The 24,655-nt window shown below is 37.5% G+C and overlaps 1 protein-coding gene across 5 annotated transcripts in view; it reads right to left on the reverse strand.

The window, feature by feature from the left end:
• Nucleotides 1-732: 732 nt before the first annotated feature.
• Nucleotides 733-24,655, reverse strand: part of LOC149577327 (uncharacterized) — a 131,034-nt gene continuing 107,111 nt past the window's right edge. For all 5 annotated transcript variants that reach the window (XM_089823465.1, XM_089823464.1, XM_089823468.1 and 2 more), the window contains 4 exons: nucleotides 2,251-2,376; nucleotides 2,034-2,108; nucleotides 1,677-1,829; nucleotides 733-1,308 (listed from right to left, as the gene is read on the reverse strand). In XM_089823465.1, the coding sequence (XP_089679591.1) occupies nucleotides 1,189-1,308; nucleotides 1,677-1,829; nucleotides 2,034-2,108; nucleotides 2,251-2,376 (474 nt within the window). In that variant the 3' untranslated portion in view covers nucleotides 733-1,188. The remainder of the gene's footprint in view (nucleotides 1,309-1,676; nucleotides 1,830-2,033; nucleotides 2,109-2,250; nucleotides 2,377-24,655) is intronic.

Consider the following 24,655-nt stretch of genomic DNA (forward strand, 5'->3'; position numbering starts at 1 on the left):
ACAAACTTCACTTCTTCGACGATGTTTTTTCAAATTCTAACCTTTCAAATTATCCATTAACAATGAATTGAGAATTACCTCAATCTTCAAAACTTTACGGTTGAGAGGCTTGGCTAGTTTCAAGCATTCTAGAAGTGCTAAGACCTTAGCTTCATCATATGAATTAGAAAGGAAAAACAAGCCTTACTTTATGAAGAATCCTAGAGGAGATCAAATGGTCACCCTTGCAATCATTGGACCCAAGTTGCCCAAGGCAGCTCCATTAAAACCTAGCTTTACGAACACTTCTTGAGGAGTTATCCATTTCGTTGACATTTTTTTCTTGATTACTCCATCAAGAAGGATAATGTTTACTTAAACACAAGTAGAAACTGTGTTTAACTGAGATCCCTTGTTGTTTTGACTTGGTTAAGCAGACCTAGAAACTGTGTTTAATTAGTAAAGAATGGTCCCCTCTTACTTTTAGTTGGTTAAAAAACGCACAAAACTGTATTTAGCTAAGTAACAATAATGCCCTGTTAACGGGGCAATTGTGAATAACACTAAAACAATGAAGGGGTACTCCAGCAAACTATCAAAATGATGTTAAGACCAAATTGACAAGTGTTTTGTTAAAAAGGATAAGTGTGCCAACCTTATAACTAATGAAAATGTATCTAACCAACCAAAACAAAACTTCGGCCCAACAAGTTAAAGAACATGCCATGAAAAAAATGCAACAATAACACAACATTGTAAAACCAGCAGAGGGAAACAAAATTAATTTTAAAAAATAAATAAAATATTCAATGTGCCTTTGCTTAACAGAAAGAACAATATGCAGCCTTCACCTCCATTCCCTAAGGATATATATCACAACTTCACCAAGAGTTAAAGCAATGGCTTATTCTAATTCTCATGACAACATCTAACATATACAATGAGAAAACATTCAACCACTTGATGTAGAATAGCAATTTAAATATTTACATTTACAACTTTTGTTTCTTTCTGCGATCAAGGACGAGGAGATCATTAACATTACCATGCCTCAAGCTTCCTAGTTCCATGGAACAATTACCTTTACATGTAATTTATGTTAGCTAAATTTAAGTAGCCTTTTCACATGCTTAATTTTGAATTTTGATGGCCCATGCAAACAACTTTGCAATTATACATGTAAAATCTCATTTTAAAGATGCCAATAAACTAATCCACCTCCATCTCCTCAGCAGATTTCTTATATTCAGGTTTTAGCTCATAAGTTCCTTGATTTGCACCCCTTTTGTTGTAATTGCCAAGATCCGTTAGTATCTCCTTTATAAATTGCTGTTGCGAAGATCAAAACATATGTAGGAAATGTCAATACATTTAGAAGTAGAACAAAATACTGCCTAATAAAATAGTCTAAAGTACAACAAGAGAAAAATGTGTAAAAAAAAAAGCAACATTTTGCTGAGGAAGTCATACAGAGATTAAAAGTTCACTGAACTCTAATGTCAATGAGAAGCATCTAGGTTATCTATTATTTTGAATTAAAGTTGGAAGGTCAGTGATCTTAATGACAAGCTTAAAACAAGGTAACAATTTTCTACTTCACCAACAAAAGCATTTAAGGCAATCTTATTTTTCATGACTGACTCTTTGAACTTAAGCAATACCAAAAACCTTCTGGAAAGTGATGAGTAGATGGTCACCTGAGGCTGATCTGTTTCTGTTATAAGTTGTTTCATCGTCCAGTTAGATTGCCGCTCAAATAGCTTGAATAGTATGTTCTCAAGCTCATTTCGGTCCATTCTAGTTCTTTTCATTTCTTGGGTTTTAACTGTTGCAGCAGCACCCTTTTTATCCTGCACTCACATGACAGAAGTGACGGTCCAAGTCAGTTTGCTATACCATGGGCATAAAAGTACCGTTAAGCTTGCATTGGCCTTTCTGGCTACACATACAAGTTCCAGCCAACAGGCAGACATAAATTGCAATAAACGCAACTAGTGCTAATGTCCTTGATATTATAATTTGAGAAATACTGAAAAAGGTTCGTATGTTCATACCCTCGAGTTAAATGATGAAAAATCCATCATCCCTTGCATTGGATTGTAGCCCCCTCCACGGTCACTGTCTATCATCTTAAGGAGAAAAAGCAGGACAAAGGAATTTCAATAGCCAAATTACACGCAAAGTACTAATTCCACAATTCGCCGAATTGCTGTAATAAAGATCCACATTGCAAGTTCATTTCATAAAAAAACAAAGAAAAAAGCTACACACCTGAATTTGTCTGGTCTTGGTGTTAGATTTGTTTGTTCTCTCACGACACAACTTGTGATAATCTTGAATGTTTTGATTGTGGGGCTTCATGTCAAACTTGTGTTCAACTTTCCCATCAACAGCCACCTTTCCTGTTAATGCATATGCTAATGAAAATGCTTAAGCATATACAGAGAAAATTACACAACATTTGATCCGATCCCATCTGTAAAAACATGATCTCCCATAGTCTTTAGAACAGTTAAGCTTGACAAGAGCAAGTTTCTCTAAACAGATTGTCTAATATCTTGGGCTTTGAATTTAATGCACTGAATTAAAAACCATTAATCAGAGTATACATTAAATACAATCACCATAGTTTGAAAAATGGGACCCAAGCATAAGAGTCTGAGATATTAAAAAAATTAAAATGAACTTACGAACACATTAATCCATTTTGACCATAGTGACATTGGGGTTGGCTAAGCAAAACAAAAGTACAAAAGTAATTCAATAACTCAAGATTTAATGGGAAGACTAATGGCTGGAAACTTTCATTAAATAGGGGTAAACGCTATTTTTGTTATCCAAAGCCAAATAGAGAAAAACTCTGCGAGGTCATAAACAACTTTTATGTTTCCAAAGCCAAATAGAGAAAAGCTCAAAACAACTTTTATGTTTCCTTTTTAAAACCAGGGAGGTCATACTTTGGGGACAACAGCCCCCAACAGGATCAGGGGGGCAGTGCCCCTAGCACAATCCCCACTCAGGGTCTAGAGGTAGAGCTTCCGCCACTATACATTGATTAAGGCAATCAAGACACTTGCCATTCACGATTTTATTATTTTTAAACTTTAAATTTTTAACCAATCATAAATAAATACTTTCAATTGCTCAACAACCATTTCACATCACTGAGAACCTAACCACTAAAGACAGAATAACAAAAAAAAACCAAAAAACCAGGTAAGTTCTACTAGACCTACAACACATTTTTTCACCAAGCAAATCTGTGAAAACTTGTAGAGCCAACTTGAAAAGCATGGCGAACTTGAGTTTCTTGCACTTACTCAACTTAAAAGTTCCTAGTGACCTAGCTCTTGGGTTAAAAACAAATCCAAAGAGAACAAACTTTGTAAAACTACAAGCAAAATGCATGTAATTTTATCACGAGTATATCAGCATAGAAAAACGATTGCAACACACATCATGGAATATGCAATAGATATATCCTATTTGTGAACAAAATGACCCCATACTCTGTAAGGATCATTTCAAGGATGTAGAGATGGGTTGGAAACATCCCCACCACATCCCATTTTCTTTAAAAAAAATTGAAAATGTCCTCGGGACATGAAAGATTAGCAAGGTATGCTTAAGTACATTAGAGAATGGCCGAGGGATATTCAGATAGCTCCCATTTGTCCCAAGAACAGCTAATCATCCCCTAACATACCTATACATGTTTTAGTTACCTTTCATTGCCTATTTGATTCATGAGCATAGAATATATCTTATTTTAAAAAGTATTTTTGTCATAGAAATATCATATGCCCATGAAGCACAATCTGCACCTCAAATTCAAACAGAATTCTTCCTTTGAAAGGTCCTTACTTCAACTAAAAATTGTTGTTGCTAAAACTAGTTGTTAACATGTGATTAGTGCGTCCGAAGGGGTAGGCAGTTCGGATGGTTGCTCGTGATAGTTCGTAGTCGCAACCTTTCAGCATTTTATATTCTATGTACTTGTATCTGATCATCATCATGATTGTAAATGAGGAAGTAAGGTTGTCATTGTGGGTCTGAATATACGAATGTATGCATTTCCTAAGATTAATAAATAAGTTGGTGAGTCCTTTGATACTATGTTGTGTTGCATTATACTACTTTCCTTACTATTTATTTTGTATCTACTAAAAATTGTTGTCGCTAAAACTAGTTGTTAACAAGTGATTAGTGTGTCCGAAGGGGTAGGCAGTTCGGATGGTTGCTCATGACGGTTCGTAGTCGCAACCTTTCAGCATTTTATATTCTATGTACTTGTATCTGATCATCATCATGATTGTAAATGAGGAAGTAAGGTTGTCATTGTGGGTCTGAATATACGAATGTACGCATTTCCTAAGATTAATAAATAAGTTGGTGAGTCCTTTGATACTATGTTGTGTTGCATTATACTACTTTCCTTACTATTTATTTTGTATCTACTAAACTTGTTACCCTAAGCAGTAAACGTTTTAGCATTGTTGCCTTCAAAGAATTTGGGAGTGACGGTGTAGGTATATGGCTAAGGACGCATATGGGCCAACCCATAAACGAAGGAAGTACATACAACGAAGGCTACATATTTCAGGAGTTCTATGATGATCCCTTCTATTAGGTGGAGACAAATTGGTCCTACAATGTAAATGAAGACTTTTACTATTTATTTCTTGATCTTATTAAACAACTTATAAATATCATAACCTTGTATTATTAATAATTTGGCGTAACATCTATAAACCCTCATGCATCAGATATCATAATGGATCGTAGATTTACAGCTGCTCAAGTTCGGACACGATCTACGCGTGGTTCTCTTGCCCCAACGTGAGCAATTTACTCCTCCCCCTATGCACACTCCCTATCCATCACATATTATCACAAGAGGTCTCACAAATTTACTTAGCAAACTATTCATGATAATGATTATATTAAATTTTAATAATATTTTTTCATAAATAAAGGTTATCCCACTATATCGACAAGGTTATGTTTAATTAATAATAAATCATCAGCGTTGTTTGGGAGTGTGGTGGATCACCGGTTAAAGAAAATGGTGAAATGTCCTTCGAAGGCAGTGATTCAAGCCATGCAAGAGACATTAGGGCCGTTTATCCATGAAGTTGACCACCGTTGGAAGGTTCAGGTGGATATAGCAGTGATGATAATGGCATGGGGCTTGCATGTCGGAGAGCATGAGCAAGTTGTGGCATGGGTAATGAGGGAGCTTTTTGAGGAAGCTCTAATTCCAAATTTGGAGGCGTTACTGAAATGGGTGCATCCAAGATGGGCGTTTGATTTTAGTGAGGGTTATGCAAATGAGGAAGAAGGTGTTGAAAAAGAGATTTTTCCCTTTGTAAACTGACCGCGTGGGCAGATAGATAAAGAAGCCTACACAAATGAGCAACGCCATGCATGGAATGCGCTCAAATGTGCAATCTTGGCCCACAATGATCAAAAGAAGGGGGCCACTTTCCCACAAGACTTCCCTAAAGGAAAACGATCAGCAAGGAATGGTCGTCGTGCGTGAAGTATAGGAGGGTGATGTTAATTTTTGAAAGGGCAATAACATCAGTGGTTTTGATGGAAGACATTGGAAGAAGATAGCAGAACTTTGCTGGTTGAAGCGATAACGATATGCTGTTTTTGATGAGCAGGAGACCTGAAGGAAGGAAGTTCATGCAACATAGGCCATTTTGGCTCTGAAATGGAAGTTTGAAGACGAACAAGTAACTACCAAACAAGGTGCTTTTTGGAAAGCGACTCAATGTTTATGTTTTTGGGAGCATCAAGGATAATTTGGACGATGACCTAGGACATGCCTTTTTTAGAAAGGAAGGATTGCATTGAAGCAAATCGGCCTAGCAGAGGCTTTTTGTATTTAGAATGTATAGGAGATCTATCATTTTGTAAAGGATGGTCCTATAGAGAGAATTAAGGACCTTATAATCTTGATGTAATTATTATTAATATATTAATAAAATTAAACTTATTACTGACCAAAAAAATAATAATAAATCATCACTTTCTATTGATTAGGAGGTTTACCTTTCGTTTGGGCTCAGTCCCACCCCTTATGTTTTATGTTTAAACATTGTGCTCCCTTTATGGTTATCGGGTGGTAATGTTTGAGTTTGACCCAATCGTGATTTGAAGGGCTTCGGCACCAAATCCGCTTGCAAATCGGGGTTCCAAAAAAAAAAAATTTATTATTTCTTTAACACTGTTGTTTACTTTTATTTCTTTAACACTGTTGTTTACTTTATCTCCTGATCAGATGTTGCTTGTTGTTTTTATATTCAATGGCAATCCAGTTCAATGCCCATGGTTGACTTGGGTTCTCCCTTTGCGTGGTGAAGAGTCATGTCTTCTACCCGTGTCTTTAACAGATACATCGATTTGTTATAGGCTTAACAATGATTTGGGATCTTGCCCTATTTAGTGGTTAATTATTATTTGGATTCAATATATTTATATTGATGGAGATATTATTAGTAATCAATTAATAATTAACCATAAATATATTTTCACCAAAACAATTATGCATAATATTAATTATATCTAATTGATTGAGTATAATAACAATTCTATTCTATTTTAACAAGTTAGATCAAATGTATTTGTGTGTATTTCATCAAAACAATTATATTTTAATGAAGATTATATTTAATTGATATAATAATAACTATATTTTAATAACAATTATATTTCAACAAACCACAAAATAAGTTAAATCAAATGTATAAAAATTTGTGTATACATCATTAGGGATCTATGACAAGTTGTTCAAGGGAGAAAGAGCATTGGCATCGAACTTCATCTCATTGTTGCATGTGTCAATAGAAACCCACATGCAAAGAGAGGTTGTGGAGAAACAGGCTCCCAAAAGTGTAGTGTGGCACTCTTTCGGAGCAAACACTGTTGTGGATCGATTGATGAGCAAGCTCCCACAACAATTAGCACTAACAACCTTGGCACTGCAGAAATCCCATGAGGAAGTCAATTGAGAGAATAGATGCCAGAAGATGCTTCAAAGGTTTGAGGCGAATAGGCAAAGGGGGATAGAAGAAAGGGACAAGAGCTTGCAAATGACAAGGCACCCCTTTATAAAGGAGGAAAGGAGGAATTAATGCCAAATTTGCTAAATAAAGACAAAAGTCAGAAAGAATATATAGACGATTTTGAGGCTATTCAGAGTGCTCAAAGACTTGAGTAACAAGCAAAGCACTGAAGACGATTGAGGAGACTAGCGGAAGGAAGGCTAGAGGAAAGGTTGCCTAGAGGGAACCAGGTAGGGGTCATGACAAGTGAACAAATCGGAGATGCGGAGTACATTATTGAAGGAGGGATTTCTAGTATGATCTTAGGGTAGGTTATTTGAGTGTATAGATGGGGACTAACTTGCAATAGATGTATGGATCCGCAAATGCCTGCCAGGATAACTTATTAAAAGCGACTTAATTAATTGATAACTCTACATATTAAAATGAATTAATAAGATAATTGTGTACCTCACCCATACCTTGAATGCTAGTATAATCTAGAATGGGGTGAAAGAAGCTTTCCATCTCATGGGTACTGGATATGTCATATTTGGTAACTTTGTTAATTTGAGAGATTTACTAAGCCACATATGGTCACTTGGGTGTCAAGGTCTAGAGGGAATGCCAAAATAATTGAGGGCTTAGACGTATGTGATAACACCTCCTTATATGCATATATTGTTTTCTATAGGTGTTGGTCGTTTATGTGATCACTTGTATCAGTTTTATTGTACATGTGGTACCCATGTGATAGAGAGTTTTCATGATCCCTCACCTAGTTCCTATGTTTGATTTGTGGTTTGAAATTAGAGTAGCACTTGATCCTCAACATGGTAGGAGTGGTTTTTTGGTTCCAAGTAGTCGTGTGGTAGTGATCCTATTACAATTTGAGATTCTGACAAACTTGAACCAGCGTTGGATGATCCTTGTTGCAATTGTACTATTCTTGTTTATCATACTTGGAGAATTTCTTACTCTGAGGTGATGTCAATTTTATTATGTGCCTTGAATTATTTGAGATCCTCATATCATATTGTACTATATTTTACTTAGATTATTATTACATACCCTACTGCTTGTGTAGTGGATGTTATGTTATTGAGTACACCTTATGGCATCAGTTGTATGTATGTTTTCATTTACAAGATGATATATATTATGTTCATTTATGGTTGTGGGAGATTGTATTTAATATTAATCTACTTTATTAATTAATATGCATGTTATTCTACATTATGGAACCCTTAAGAGATGTAATGTGTTTGTATTCCATCTATGTAAGATATATGTTTTTAGTATATTTGTTTTTGCAATGTTGTCATTTATGTTGTTTTAAATTTTTTATAAAAAAGAGTTCGGTGAACTTAGTTACATGTTTAGATTAATTTTTCTCGGGTCCCGTAGTTACATATGACACCTTTTGCCATATAAAGTGTTGTTATGGCTAATAATGATATTATGTCCAACAAGGTGTCTTACAAACTCTTAAGCTTTCCAAATGGTCTTAAACACAAATGGACTCGCTAGCTCCATTGGAAAAAGAAAAGGAAGTAGATCACAAAGTGGGAGTCCTTTCCATTTGTAGTTTTGTTTAGGGACAAATCTAACAATGTTGTGTTTGATTATAAAGATTATGGTTTATTACCTTGCAAAGTTTTAAAGATTCATTTGGTTGCTAAAGATATACCCTATAATCTTTGATCTATGTCAGCCGACTGGATTGTCGTCGGTGTTTCTGTAGCCAACGGAGTGAGTGTCGTCAGTGTTTCTGTAGCCGACGGAGTGATTGTCGTCGGTGTTTCTGTATTCTGTAGCCAACGGGTAAATAGTTTGTAGCGGACATAATGGTTGTGGCCAACGGACTCCTTCGGGAAGGTTCGGCGGATAGTATTTATATCCCGTCTAGGATCATTGTAATTCATCTTCTATCATTGATTGTATCAAGCATTATGTATGTTTGGCATATGCAAATATAATTCTGCTATTTTGTTCCATTGTTTGTATGCGTTCATTTATTTTACCCATACGGTAAACAATCTATAAGATCAAGCCTCCATTTATGTTTACTCATGGTACACTAAGACCCCCTATCAACATGTGTTTTTTGTATTCTCCTTGTTGTTTGACCAAAAAAACTCTTATCGATGTAATTGAATTGGTTTATTAAAAATCAATGCACTTGTATGGTAAATATTGTATGAAGACTATCTTTTGAAAGACCTACAATCTAGTAGCCAAAGATAGAGAATACTGGTTCAATTTTTATTTTTTTTAAATTCATTTTTTTTCTTAATCAAGTCCATATTCATTTGAGATTGGGGATGACAACAAAGAGTATGTTGAGAAAATATTTTCCTTCACATATTTGAGAGATGTGTTGTCATTGATGTCAACATGTTTCTCTTTTCAAACATTGTTGTAGAGGTAGGTTGCAAGAATATAGAGTGGAAGGAATAATTAGGTATAGCTATGAGTTGTGTAGATATAGATGTGACATATGTAGTTACAGATGCTTATATGATGGGTGATGAAGTAAACGGTGAAGAAATAAACCATGACTAACTATTAGAAGACGCTAGAAGCATTTTGGGAAACCTCACTCTCACATCGAGGGAGGAAGCAAGCAAGGTCCAAGGGAGAGAAGAAGAGGCCGAGAATGGTGGTGCAAGGGATACTTGTATAACCACAAATGTCATAGGGACACAGGGACACGGTAGCCAAAGCAATGTATTTGGCTCTAACACATCCGGTTCTAGAACCCACTCTACACCAACAGTAATCCAAATTGTTGTCATGTTGTTTTCAAAAACTGAAATTGTCGAAATTCACAGGTGCTAAGAAGGAAGACCTTATGCACCATTGTAGAACCTCTGAAACCATCCGGTTTGCCAACAAGATAACAAACCAAGATGAGTGGGCTAAGCAATTCTCAACCACATTGAGGGGAGTGGTGATAGGCTGGTACACGGACGTGGACAAAACTAAAGTCACTTTATGGACAGATTTGAAGATGGAATTCTTGATCGGGATCCGACTGGTGCAAGACGACAACAAAATTGTAGCAAAAATTTACAGTACCAAACAGGTCAAATATGAAACCATCTAAGCATATGGTCGAAGCTTGAAGGAATTGTTGGGAAAGACGGACAGCCAACCAACTGATGGCCTGTAAAAGCGGTGGTTCATCGAAGAGTTGAGAACCTAACTGAAGAAGATGAAAATTGTGCCCATGCCATCGTACACAAATGTGTGCAATAGAACAATGGACTTGGAGTATGAGAGCAAGACGGCCAAGAAAAAGAAGCATGGGTCATCATCCAAGGATAGCAATTCCTCTACATAGAGCAGTGATAAGGAATCAAGTAAGAAAGTACAAGCCCTTCAAAAGGATATGTTAAGGATGATGTAGGAATTAAAATCCATGAAGGCCAGTACGAGCAGAAATGAGGATGAAGATTCATGTTGTATGTTGAATTTGGTAATCAGATTTATCCAACTTGCTTCACTAAATTATGCACAAGGGTTCTTAAATCTTTTTATATATTAGTGTATGTGACACTTCAAATAACACTTCCATTTTTTATCTTTTATATGTGTTCTCTGCTATAGCAAATTGTATGTGTTATGCAAGACAAATTATATACTATCAAGGAGATCCCAATGATATGATTTTGCCGGTGCAAAGAAAAATTGTTGACCTGTGATAGACTGTTTAAGACTGAAATATTTATTGTTTTCAATTATTACCTTTCAATCTGCAGGTCGATGGATTATTTGAATGTTATATGGAAGGGGAGTCACGTTCGTTGGGACTAACACCGCCGTGGAGTCACGTCCCATCAGGTATGTGGCTCCCAGTAAGACATAAGAAAAACAAAACATTACTCAATATCACTTTATAATATAGTTCGACTTACATTGTCAATTAGACAGTCAACCATGTAAGATAGGATATATTACTATTTTTATTTGTTTTTGTATAGTACATGTAATTTAGAATATAATCAATTTATAATTTTATATATATATATATATATATATATATATATATATATATATAAACCTTACTTGTACAATATTAAATGACAATATATATATAATAAAAATAATAAATACATATCACATATATATATATATATATCAACTTATTTTCAATTTTATCAATACGCATATTTTCAATAATATCTTATCTTATCTGACTAAACTATACACTAACATTCCCTCTTAGTTTAGAACGATACACAAATAAATATTACACCATTGGCAATATTTAGAAATTACACATTAAGGAAATCTTTGATCAAAAGATTTCCATTGTTTTGAGATCACATTTGATATCCAGAGCATTGGCCTCCAAAATATCAACATATGATATTCACCAAATACTCTGAGTAATGGTCTCTAGAATATTAAAACTTGATGTTCATCATGTACTCAATAAGATAAATGATCTACAAAATATCAACATATGATATTCACCATTTTGATATCATGAGTATTCACCTCCAGAATATCAAGATATGATATTCACCAAATACTCTTTTAGTAATGGCCTCCAAAATGTCAAGATGCAAGATATTCACCAAGCACAATGATTAATGGCCTCCTGAACATCAAGTCGCATGATATTCACCAAGTACTCTGTGTAATGGCCTCCTGAACATCAATTTGCATAACATTCACCATTTACTCAATACTAATGCATAAGGACAATAATAATCATAACAATAACAATAATAGTCGAAGCCGTATTGCAACCAGTGGGGACATTTTGCATGTGACTGCACATGGAAGAAACACAACTCGTATGCAAATGGTATAGATCGGGAGGCCATGAAGAGGCTAGTTGTCTAAAATCTGATGTTAACCTCTTAAATATTGAGAAGGTGGGCACAAAAGAAGGGGTGTTGGCAGTCACCCATGCGCAAACAAAGATGGCCATATACCTCGACCGCCATATTGAGAAGAAAGTACGAGATGCCAAGGCCAACACAGAAAAAGAAATCATGGACAAAAGGAAGGAGGCACATGAATGACGAGCAATTCACTATAGAGGGAGGCCAACCTACACATTTTACGACAAATGATGCAGATAGAAGTTCTCGTCAAATGCAAAGGCCACCTAAAGACTATGATAACTACACACGACACTTCTAAACATTGTACCAATTCTGAACCGTACAATGCACAGTTCAAACCAGATAGAGGATTCCATTAACCCTTCCACAAATCCAATGTTGTTGGCAGTCAACACTAGTAGACATCCTACGATGGTGGAGACGGGTATCCTAGGCACCATTCTAAAAGACACGATCATAGACAAAGGGTCTAGTGTTAATGTGATTCCTAAGGACAGATGGAAGAAGTTGGGGAAACCTACACTGTGGCTACCAACTTTCCACTTGCATTGAGCGGACCAACACAACATCAAGTCAATTGGTATGCTAATGGCACAAAGAGTAATGGTTGGCACTCAATTGTTTGTGCTTGTGGTGATCCCACTCGAGAAGAAGGGGTATGACACGATCCTCGAGAGAGGCTGGCTAATGGCAGAAAAGGTAAACCACAATTGGAAACGAAACACTCTATCCATGGAGAAAAGCGAAAGAAAGTTCATCAACAAACTCAAAACACATATGGTAAGCAAGAACCTGGCTTTCTCATCAAAGACTAATCCAAAGGGGCTACAGAACTTAGAGATGAGGGGAAGCAGTGGATGCAACCCAATGAGGAGGTATCCTAGGATTAGAGGGTTGCTCAGAGGACGACCTAGACTCAATGGCCTCTTCTATTGACAAATGGAAGATTATGAACTATTCCACTGCAAAATGCTTCAGGTGGATGAAGGGCCAAAGGACTAGTTTCCTCCAATGTTTGAAGAGTACAGTGAAGGGTGGGGGGGGTGGGAGTAAATGAGACACTGACACACTAGTTTGACATATAAAGCCAATTCAATACAAGGAACATTCATTAAAAGTTAGAAACCTCAGCGATGAGGCTAAGCTAAGAAACATCCTTGTAGATCATGACTAGAACCCTATCTGGAATGCGATGACATTCAAAAATTTTGTAGAATATAAAGATGTGTTTTCATGGACGTATAAAGATTTAAAGGGAGTACCTCCAGAGCTATGTGTGCACCGCATTTTGTTGGTACCTGATGTTGTACCGGTATGGAGAAGAACATATAGGATGAATAAGAGCTTTGTTACACGAGTTTATGAGGAGATAGAACATATCTTTGATGCGGGTACTATTTTCAGGATACAAGTGAATGGGTACCTCCCATAGATATATCATTGAAGGAGGCGAACCAAATTTGCATATGTATAGATCTTAGATGCCTCAATGCAATCACCATCAAAGACACCTTTCCAATCCCCTTCATGCACAACATCTTAGAAGAGGCCACAGGACATGAGATCTATTCGTTCATGGATGGATTCTCAGAATACAATTAGATATATATAGCTGATGAGGATAAGCTAAAGACTATGTATGTGGTGGAGGCCAGTGTCTGTGCATATAATAGGATGCCCTTTGACCTTTATAATGTGCTAGCAATGTTCTAGAAGCTAACCTTGTATGTATTTGATAAAACAATTGTCATAAAATTTAAATAGCCTTTTTGGATGACTCGACCATCTACACAAAGGTGAAATCTATCTTGATGCACAAAGGGTACTACCAGAAGATTAAAAAAAAAATTGCTCAAGTATCATGCCAACTAGACAAATTGACATAGAAGGGAGAACCGTACATCTACGGGATAGCACCAGAAACAACATTCTAGGAGTTGAAGACAGGTAGTATGGATATGTCGGCGGGAGCGAGAAGGAAGTTAGTCCTAAGGAGTAGGACATTCCAGTGGATCAATGGATTGTTGTACAAGATGGGGTCGGATTAGGTACTACAAATGTGTGTAGCGGAAGAATAAGTCTTGAGTGTCCTTCGAGAGGCACATGAAGGTCTGTTTGGTGGACACATGGGACCTGATACAATGGCAAGGAAGATGCTACTTGTAGGATTGTGGTGGCCCACGCTATAGAACAACGCCAAGGCACAAGTTGTAGGTTGTTACATATATGAACGGATCAAAAAACCATTGAAGCAGGGGACTTCATGCCTTTGAATCCCTCCCAGGCACAGAAGCTATTTGAAAGGTGGGGACTTGACTTCATCGTGCCACTGATGGCTAGTAGAGCGGAGATTTAGATTCATCATAGTGACAATGAAGTACCTTACCAAGTGGGTAGAGGTGTGGTTCCTACAAGACAACACCGCACTGAGTACACCCAACTTCGTTTATGAACAAATTATCACAAGGTACGAGATTCCAATATAGCTGACCAAGGAGACCACTTCATAAATCATGTCATCCAATTTCTCACCACAGAGTTCAAGATCTTTCATTCTTTGTCAAGTCCATATTACCCACAAGTGAATGGTTAGGCCAAAGTCAAGAACAAAATATTGGTGTCAGTGATCTACAAACCATGTGAAACGGTGCAAAAAGATTGGAAGGATAAGCTACCATTGGTATTGTGGGCCTACTACACGATGTACAAAGTAACTACTAGACAAACACCACTTCAGCTGATGTACAAACAAGAAATCGTAGTCCTCGTGGAATTAATGGTTCTAAGCACAAGGATTACAATTGAGAATACATTGGGGGATATGGAAAGCCTTCGAGAAAGGTTATATACCTTGAATAAATTGTATGAGAAACGGATGACGGTGCAATGGGCAACAGAGGTAGCCCAACTGAGAAGGTGTGGCAAGACAAACAATTGAGGTGGGTATGCTTCACTCTAGAGAAACTCATACTGAAATATTATGGGAGGAATGAAATTAAACTGGGAAAGTTCAAGGTCAGGTGGCCTAAACCATACAATATAAGTGAAATCAGAGAAAATGGTGCTATTAAGTTATAAATACTTGATCAACGGGAGATCCCAGATGCATTTCACAGGTCCAAGTTGAAGCCCTAACATGAAAGGCAAAGGGCATAGGAAGGGTGACCCGAGTCAGTAGAAGACGCCACGCCACATAAGGTAAACTTCAAAATTATTATTTTAAAAAATTAAATAATTAATTAAAAATTAAAATACTAATAACTTGTGACCATACTGTGAAACATCATAGGGGTGGTGGTACTGTATGGTGCAACCCGATACGGATCATTGCACCGTGAAAACAATTTGATGGTGGAAAAGCACCGTAATGTGGAACCAGCCATGAAGGTTGTGAGACAAAGGTTGGTGAGGGAGGATAATGCCACAGTAACAAGTGTAAGAACTCCTACAATTAAAGCAAAGTTCCTACGATGTAGGGAATCATGCATACAAGGTCTAGGGTGGAACTAAATGGTGACTAGAATGAATTGACAAGTGCCTTGACAAAAGAACAAATTAAATGACTACAGCCTACAATGCACATTGAACAATACTTGGTGAAGCCTACATAGAGGATATAGTTGTACCATACAACAATAGAATTGTGCCTATGGTGACTAAAATGCCAAAAAAAGGTTAAGAGGCCCTAATGGAAGCGAATAAGGCTCATGTCTAAAGTGTCAAAAGCACATATTGAGGTTGGGAGTGACAAATTGCAGCATGTAAAGGAGTGCCCCCAATGACCCAAATTACAATAACATCAATGATGGGCTTAAAAAACATATGGTAGTAGGGCTTGAAAAACTTCCAAGCAAGGGATTGGCAACCCATAGGTAGAGTGGGACGCAACCTACTCCTTAAGGAAGTATAGTTCTGGAGAACTGGCATCACTACACAAATACGGACAAAGGACAATATTACGCATAACTAAAAGCGGTAACCACGAAGGAGTCTATCTGATTCACCATGGCTAATATCCAAGCAAGGCACACAATAGAAGGAACCTCTTAGGGACGACGTCGCTCATTGAATACCCAGCGCTGCTATACCCACACACACAAAAGACATTCGCATATTCGTATTGCAAATACCGCAACATTTAGCACAATACTATAGACGGAAAAGCGAAGGGCTGCATGGACACTCAGTACGAGTACAATTGTGGAAGCAATTAAAAGGGATCGTTCTTAAAGTCAGATATGAAGGGAGAAGTCTACAAGCATCCCTAACTTATTTTTTCCATATTGCACAAAACGACAAGTGAAGGACAGTTATTGATGGACCCAAGCAAGAAGAAAGAATGCAAATAACAGTTACAATCAACATCAAGTATTTCTTCCGACATGAACAAAGAAGCTAAAGTTTTACCTTCAAGAGTTAGACTTAGAAGTAAAACCAATATGGATTCAGTAGCAAGTGCCTCCAAGAGTCAAGGGATGAAGAAGTCATTTATTGCAAAAGGACAATGGTGTTGTCATAAGGACATGGTGAAGAGCAAGCTTACTAGTTCTAATCGAGCCTTGGATATTACCCTCCCACAAATTCTTCTCATGAACAATATCTGCAATGGCCTGGTGTATGATTGGTTGTCCCTACTGGCAGTGCGGATGTAATTTCTTACCCTTCAACAAAGGACCTTTTATATGTCGCATTATGCTATTGGCTTATTCTTGAATGCTATGCAAGTGCAAATTCTGCCTAGCGAGTTGGAAGTAGAAGGGTACCTTGGCACCTAGCAATCCTTTGATATTTAATTGGAGACATTTGGAAGTTGGCAATGCACCCGCTGGACAAAAGCGAAAGCGCCAGGTAGTTTCTGACTCGAAATCAGAGGGAGACATTGATAGTGGTCGAGAGGAGACCAATGTGAGCTTTGGGCGGTCAGGTGACAATGAGGCCATGCAGGCAAAGGTGGTGGATTTGACAGCCGCATCTGCACCAGTTGGCGATGGAGTTGGCATTGGAGTTGGCAGTAGGGTTGGTGTTGGAGTTCGCGGAGGCCCTGTTCTTTTTGCTCCACCACTACTCTCAAAGGCCAACTTGACTCCTCCAACGACCACCACTACAAGATTGATGACCACATTGCCCATACAAGTATTTGGTCAAGTGAGGATGTCGGTAAGCATGAGCACACCTGTAGAACATGGATAGTTGGCTCAATCAGTCTCACCTTGTTCCTATTGGGACCTATGATGCCTATGGTATGTTCACCACGCCAATGGATGCCCCCACCCACTGACATTGTAGATTTGGAGGCTAGATCTTCGTTTATCAAAGACCTTGAGACGAAGCGGGCTCTTGTTGTTGTGGATAGAGAGGCAAGAGTTGTGGATGTAGGAGAGACACCGCTCCCACATCTTTTCAGGAGAAGGCACAAGGAGAGTCTGGTGACCTGAACCTAGACCAGTACTCAGCAGACATGGCCACATATGCCTAAAGGGCAGTGGCTTCAGTGCAATTATGTGCTCGTGAGGAGATAGACCAGCAGGTGGAGCAACTACTAACATTTGTTAGCAGAGGTTGTACATAGGAGTTTACTAGGTGTTTCAAGTCTCGAGAGTAGCCTAACACTAAAACCCTTAAGATGCTAGAGGATTGGGGTCTGCATGAGTCCATGGGAGAGTCATACCTAGACCTCCTTACTGAGAGTCAAGTCAATCTTTCTCAAGTGGTATTAACAGTGGAGGCGGACTCGTGATGTAGCCTCAGGGGTTGAAGCACAACGACTAGTCGAAGTTACATCTTGGAAGGAACTAGCCAAACCATTACAAGAGGTAAAGGATGAGTTATGACAATGCAAAAAACGTGGAGGGAGGGAGGCCAGGTCGGTAGAGAGAGGCTTAGTTGGTGGAGGAGAGAGTCGAGCAAGCATCATTGGAGGCTAGTCTCGCCACAGCTATGGAGCTGGTATATAAGAAGGGCAAGGAGATTCTGGAGGCAATGTATATGGTGAAGCCAACTAGGGAGCATCATATGGTACCAAAAGAGCAATCTGAAATACATGAAAAAACTAGTGTATAACCTCAAGGGGCAAGTGGCGGCTTCTACACTAAATCATTCTTTAGGGATGTATCTTTAGCCCTTTTTAATGTCTTTCTTGTATATATGGTGTTAGAATGCTTAGGGTTGCCATTGCACCAAAAGATTGATGTGGCAATGCCTGATACAACCAAGAGTCTTATAGAACCACAGGAAGTAGTTGATCCATGTCGCAAACCTTGCAACGGATGCTGGCCCACTGCCAAGAATCCCCCTCCCAGCGTCACTCGCCGTAGTCTACCTGGATTTGAACCTATGACCAAGCTTAGCTTGATACCATTTGTTAGAATGGACAAGCTTGTTGTTGCACCAAAAGATCAACATGGCAATGCCCGATACAACCAATAGTCTTATAGAACCACAGGAGGCAGCTAAGCCATGTTGCGAACCCCGCAAGGGACGTAGGCCCACTCCCAACATATAGTTGTGTCAAAATTTTGTTTATGTTATCCGAAGACGACTTTCGTTTTGGGGGGGATGATGTGGGTAAGACTAGTTGTTAACATGTGATTAGTGTGTTCGAAGGGGTAGGTAGTTCGGATATTTGGTTGTGACAGTTCATAGTTGAAACCCTTCGACACTTTATATTCTATGTACATGTATCCGATCATCATCATGATTGTGAATGAAAAATGTTGTCACTATGAGTTTGAATATATGAATGTAAGCATTTCCTGAGTTAATAAAGAACTAGGCAAGTTCTCTGATACTGTGTTGTGTTGCATTATATTACTTTACATGCTATTTATTTAGTATGTACTAAACTTGTTACGTGAAGCGGTATAGAAAAATTATTCTCTCTTTTATTTATACGCCTTTCAAATGTTGAAAAAATATGCTTGCTCAACATGGCCTTAACATGGCATACATCAAACAAGCACAATACAAACCTTTATTATAAGCAATTCATTGCATCAAATTACATGGCTCTCCTAAATTTTGCACACAATTATTAAAGTAGGGTGGCTTTCAAAATGCACTCATAGGCTTGATATTCATATGATTCAAAATAGACATGTCAAGGTTGTTCCACATTGTTTCAAAGATGCTTTTTGTTGGCTCTACTTAATAAAGAAGAATCTTCTTAAGATGTAGAATGGAAAAAAAATGAATCAATATGGATGTGTCACAAAAGGAGGTGGGCGTTTACTGCTTCAGAAGAGAAGTTTAACATATACAAAATAGATAGTAACAGAAAGTAATTTAATGCCAAGTAATATCTTGAATATTAAAAGCAGTATGAAATGCTTCTTTCCAAAAAGAAACAAGGGATTTGGAAACATATAGCATGCTTCGGACTATCCCTTGAACCGTCCTATTTTTCCTTTCCACAATTCTAGTTTGCTATGGTGTTCTAGGAGCTGAAAATTGTCTTTTTATTCCAAGCTTTCCGAAGGAATCTTGCAAATCACTTAAAGTAAATTCTCCTCCTTTGTCTAATCGAGGACATTAAATCTTCTTATCAATCTCATCCTCCACTAAGACTTTAAATGCATTAAATTTGTCAAGAACTTCGAGTTTTTCCTTTGACAAAGCAACCCAAGTCATTCTTGTAAAATCATCAATTAAAAGCATAAAAAAAATTTCACCTTGCTTGCTCCTTGATCGCCTTAGCCCACATGTATGCATATTAATAAACTCTAGAGGCTTTGTAGTAGAATACTCCTAGATTTGACGCATCCTCTAGTTTCCTTTTCCATCTGCCATTTCTTACAGATTATGTTTGAAGGTTTTGAGAGACTTTGGAAAACCTCTCACTGCTTCTTTGCAGCTGATTTGTCAAGATTGTCAAAATTTAGATGCCCCAACCTCTTATGCCATAACCAGCTTTCATTTTATTGTAACACGCAGCACTTTTCATTTTTTGTGTTATTAAGAATATTAAGATTATTGCTTTCTCTACTGGCCTCAGCAATAGATCTGCCTTCTTTGCTTGTTTCACACCCTTCAAAATGGAAAGGTAAGAGTGTGTCCTTGGTAACACTTCTGACTCACACTCAAAAGATTGTGTTTCAATCCTTCAAAAAGTAATACATTTTCTTTTTTTCCATCATCGAGAAAAGGAGTGCCTTCTCCTAAAATTCTGGCTGAAGCATTAACACCAAACCTTACTATACCATCATTTATTTTCTTCAAAGTAAGAAACTTACTTTTTTCACCAATCGTAAGAAACTATCTTCTTTCTACAAACCATTTTCTCTTCTCACATTGTCTAGGGGGTTCTGCAAAATTATGTCTACAAACTTTTACAATAGGACCAAAATATTATAGCACTTCTAGTACATTACTTTGAAATCCATTAAAGGAGAAAAAGAAATCCTACTCAAACCTTAACTTTGATTCATATTCCATGCATGAATATTTTGATAATACGCTCCATAATTCCTAGCTCTATGACTGAAATTATTTCCTTCATGGACTTTGCAATCCATGGCCCTATGACCAAATTGACTACACGAAAAAACAATAAATAACAGGAGTTATTAAACACTGTTATTTCTGCTTGCATGGTAGGAAGAGGTTTTCTTAAACCTTCATTTCTAACTCTATAATAGGTACTACTCTTCTAACTGACTTTTTCTTTATTTCCACCATTTTCTAACTCTATGATAGGTACTACTCTTCTAACTGACTTTTTCTTTATTTCCACCATTTTCAAGACTTTCGGCATATGTAGTTTGTTTTTCTTCATTTAATTTCTTGAACATTCTAGGTGCTTTAAAACTTTGGACTTCTACAAATCCAAGACCACTTTGTCAAAAGAAGGCTTTTGTACTCTTCAATTTATATTTTCTAAACCTATTGCTTTATCTAGTTATTTCTATTGAGAGTGTTGACTTGGTGGTCAGCACCTCCTTCGAGATTCATGTCGTGGATCCAAGTAAATCTGGGCATTTGTATCAGGCATTGACAATTTGAGCTTTTGGTGCAACGGAAAATGCTACTAACAAGTGGTTTCAGCACCTTGGGTCACGGGTTCCAGTCTGTCTTCAGTGGGTGCTGAAGGCTCAGTCGGTGTTGAGGGGGAGATTGTTAAAGAGTATTGACTTGGTGGTCAGCACCTCCTTGGAGATTCATGCCGTGGATCCGGATAAATCTGGGCATTTGTATCAGGCATTAACAGTTCGAGCTTTTCATGCAACGGAATATGCTACTAACATCTTCCTAAAAGAAACAATTTGAGTCTCAAGTTTTTTATAGTTTTCTTATTTCATCTTCATGTCATTTCTTCTTCAATTTCCTAAGCTTCTTCAATCTGAATTTTCACATCTATAATCTTCTTTCAGCTTCATCAAAAGCTTGTGATATTTTATCTAATGATTCCTTGTCATTTTAAAGCTACACCTCCAATTTATAATTTATCGTCTTAAGCTTTCCAATCTCGTCATAGGGAAAGAATAGTTTTTCTTCGAGATCTACTCTATCATCTTCATTGGTCTTAATTCGAAAATCTTCTTTCAGATCATTGTTCTCTTCCATACCCATGAAAAGTATTTCTTCACTTTCACTAGAAGCACCTTCATCACTGTCTTTGTAATTTCCTATTTCCAGTTTGCCCGAAAATCATAAGTGCTGTGATGTCCCCTGTTATAATTATGATGTATAACTATCAAGTTGAACCACTTGTACTGTCACCTTATGCAATGTTTTAGATTTTAAACTAAATTCTTATAGATGAAATTACTTTGCTATCTTAATTTGTTCAACATCCCATATGTTGTTCAGCAAGGAATAATATTGCTAGACTTTTATTCTGATATAATCCTCCTATCCGACTTCTGCAATCTAATTTGATGATGGTATAACTGTTTATCTTAGGTCCTCCAAAATAATTTGTGAATGTCTTCTTCCTTACTAATTTATATTCTCCTCAAGTTCTTTCTTTAATGGGAAAGATATTATTTGGCATGCAGAAACCTTTGTTTATGGCTGTTGATGTTTTTTACTTTTCAATGATGCTGACTGTAACTTCCTCTAAACTCTGATTGGTTCTGTTTTGTTAGATCTTCCTCCTATGAGATGTCGTCTCCTCCTTTTCATTTATGTCTAGAATCATCTATTTTCTCTCCTATCAACATCCTTACTAATGTTGTGTTATCAATTGATGCATTGTCCCCATTCTTGGCACCATCAGAGTTTGAGGGATTAGCCTATTATTGTGATCCTCGTAAACTAATTATTGTGGATAGAGGGTCTTTTGAGGCAAAGGCTTGGCTATGGGAGGATCTTGTCTTCTTCACAATTTGGTATGTTCCATTTTGGTCTTCGTTTGACTCAGATTGGACTTTGTTTGGGCTTAGTTTAATGCACCTACTATTTATGGCAAGTCTGGTGATGATTGAAAGGGGCCCGTTCTATTTTTAAAAACTGCATTTGGTCACATGGGGAAATGATAGGAGTGACTCTTGTTTCAGACCTCATATTTAAAGGATAAGTATTTTGAGAGTTATTATTATTTTATTGGCCCAATTATTATTAAATCATTAAATGGTTTATTATAAAGTTATTTTGGGAGTTATTATTATTTTAGTGGCCCAATTATTATTAAATCATTAAATGGCTTATTATAAAGTTATAATTTCACTTAAGTTGAGGGTTGAGTCATCATTGGAAGGGGCAATTTGTTAATTAATTATAAGCCTAAATCAAGTATTAAATATAAAAGTGCAACTAGTTATTATATTTAAAAGTTGAAGCCTCTTAAGTGAAAAGCGTCTTCATGAAGCCATGTGCTAATGAAGTTATTTAATAAAAGAATTTAATGGAAGCTTTTAATTAATGGTGTGTTGGAGAAGCCAAGTGCATTATAAAAGGTGGATTCATGAAGCAAATAGATCATCCAATTGTCTATTTTGTTTTTGATTATTTCTTGTGAGGGTTCTGATTTCTGCTTTTCCATCCATTGCTAATGTATAATGGATTGCGTTTGAGATTGTGACTTCTCTATTGTTTCACATTGTGGCCGAGAAGTGAGTTGTTTTATTGTGAGTTTGTTAGCATCTTCCTTTAATGTGTTGGCTGTGGGAAGAAGTTATTGAGCTGAGAATTTGTGGTGAATTTAATTGCTACCAATTAGGTTTGAATTCTGCACATAGAGCTCTACATTCAGCATTTGGTGGCAAGGATATTGCTTTGCAGCTTGGGAATTGAAACTACTGCTGAAAGGTGTCATTACCCATCTGCAAAAAAAATCAGGTGCCTATGTCTGCGATTTGGCTTGCTGCTGCGAGGGTTTTAGGAGTACCAGGGCATGAAGACATTGTACAATCTACTATAGATCAGACATTGTTAGGAGACCACATCATATGAATTCAACACAATACAAATTGAAACAAAGATAAGCAGATAGAGTCTTTGCATGAAAAGTGTTTGACAAAATGTCAAACAACTGGTTAGTGGAGTAAATTGGTGTTTGTTTAAGCTATAACTGGAAAGGGTTTTTATAGTGGCATCAAAGCGATTTCTTGCCATCCTATGGGGTAGAAAAATATTTATTAATTCAGATTTTCTATTGTATTTCGAATGACCAACACCCTATCATTTCCAGTTATGGATAGACACAAGAGAACCAGTAGTTCCAGGAGCTGGCTGAGCAATCTGGAAGATAGTGAGAAAATAAATGCTTCGAGGGAGAGTGTGGAGATACTTAAGCTTAACCAGCAAAGGTAGGCGGAGAGATTGTCAGATCCAGTGACAGTTGATAGAGCAGCGAGGCATATGGTTTCCGTCTTTAGAAGGTCAGCACCAAAGTTGCAAGGAAAGAAGCTTGAGTTTTCTCCAAAAGGTGTCCACGATGTAGATGTACCCATATTTAGCAGAGCACCAACTAGTCCTATCTTCAGTAGTGATGATGGAGTTATTTCACAGGGACATGTGGTTGTGTCACTGGTAGCAGAAGATAGTGATGCTAAGCTTCAACAAGTTGAGGCTCCCAGAGTTGTTCTTGCAGTTAGTGCAGAGACAGTTGATGTATTTGTAACCACTGATACTTCAAGCTCTCTCGAGCAAGGGATTATTATTGGAGATTCATATGTGAGTTGTCGTGGAGTTGCTCCAGTACAGGAAGCAATTGCTTCCTCAAGTGGGACCAATGTATGCATGGAGTCACCCAACTGTGATGGTGGTGATTTGGGTGTTACAGCGCAATCAGTAGAAGTGGGTTCATGCTCTAGCATTATTGATTTACAACTTGACGTTAAGTCATGTGTGCAGAGTCAGGTGTCAGCAGTTGAGGCTTTATTAGATGATGTGGATGCAAATAGTATGAGCACCTCTGATGATCCATTTGAGGATGCTATGAGTTGCACAGGGTATGATATTCCTTGTCAAATATTGGATGATGACTCCGAGGAGGTTTTGGACAGGTCCCAAGTTCAAAATTATAGGGACTTTCTGTTGAGGCGGAAGTAGACTCATGCGAGGAGTGCGATACAACAAACCCTTCGGCTTCTTCAGAAGAGGTGTCAATTAAGGTATCGAATAGTTGTACCTCGATTCCAGAGGTGTGCGAGGACGATAGCACACATGCAGTGAGCGATCTTGTGGTGAGCGGTTCTGATTTGGTTTCCTATCACAGTGCAGTTAATTAGATAGAGAACTTGCATACGAGACAGGGGTTACAGAGGCATCATGTGACCAATTAGTTGAAGGTGAAAGAGAGTGACATGTCTTCAGCTCTTGTCA

Source organism: Cupressus sempervirens, chromosome 1 (assembly GCF_028749045.1).
Source record: "Cupressus sempervirens isolate cs-2001-9-10 chromosome 1, ASM2874904v1, whole genome shotgun sequence".
Lineage (NCBI taxonomy): Eukaryota > Viridiplantae > Streptophyta > Pinopsida > Cupressales > Cupressaceae > Cupressus > Cupressus sempervirens.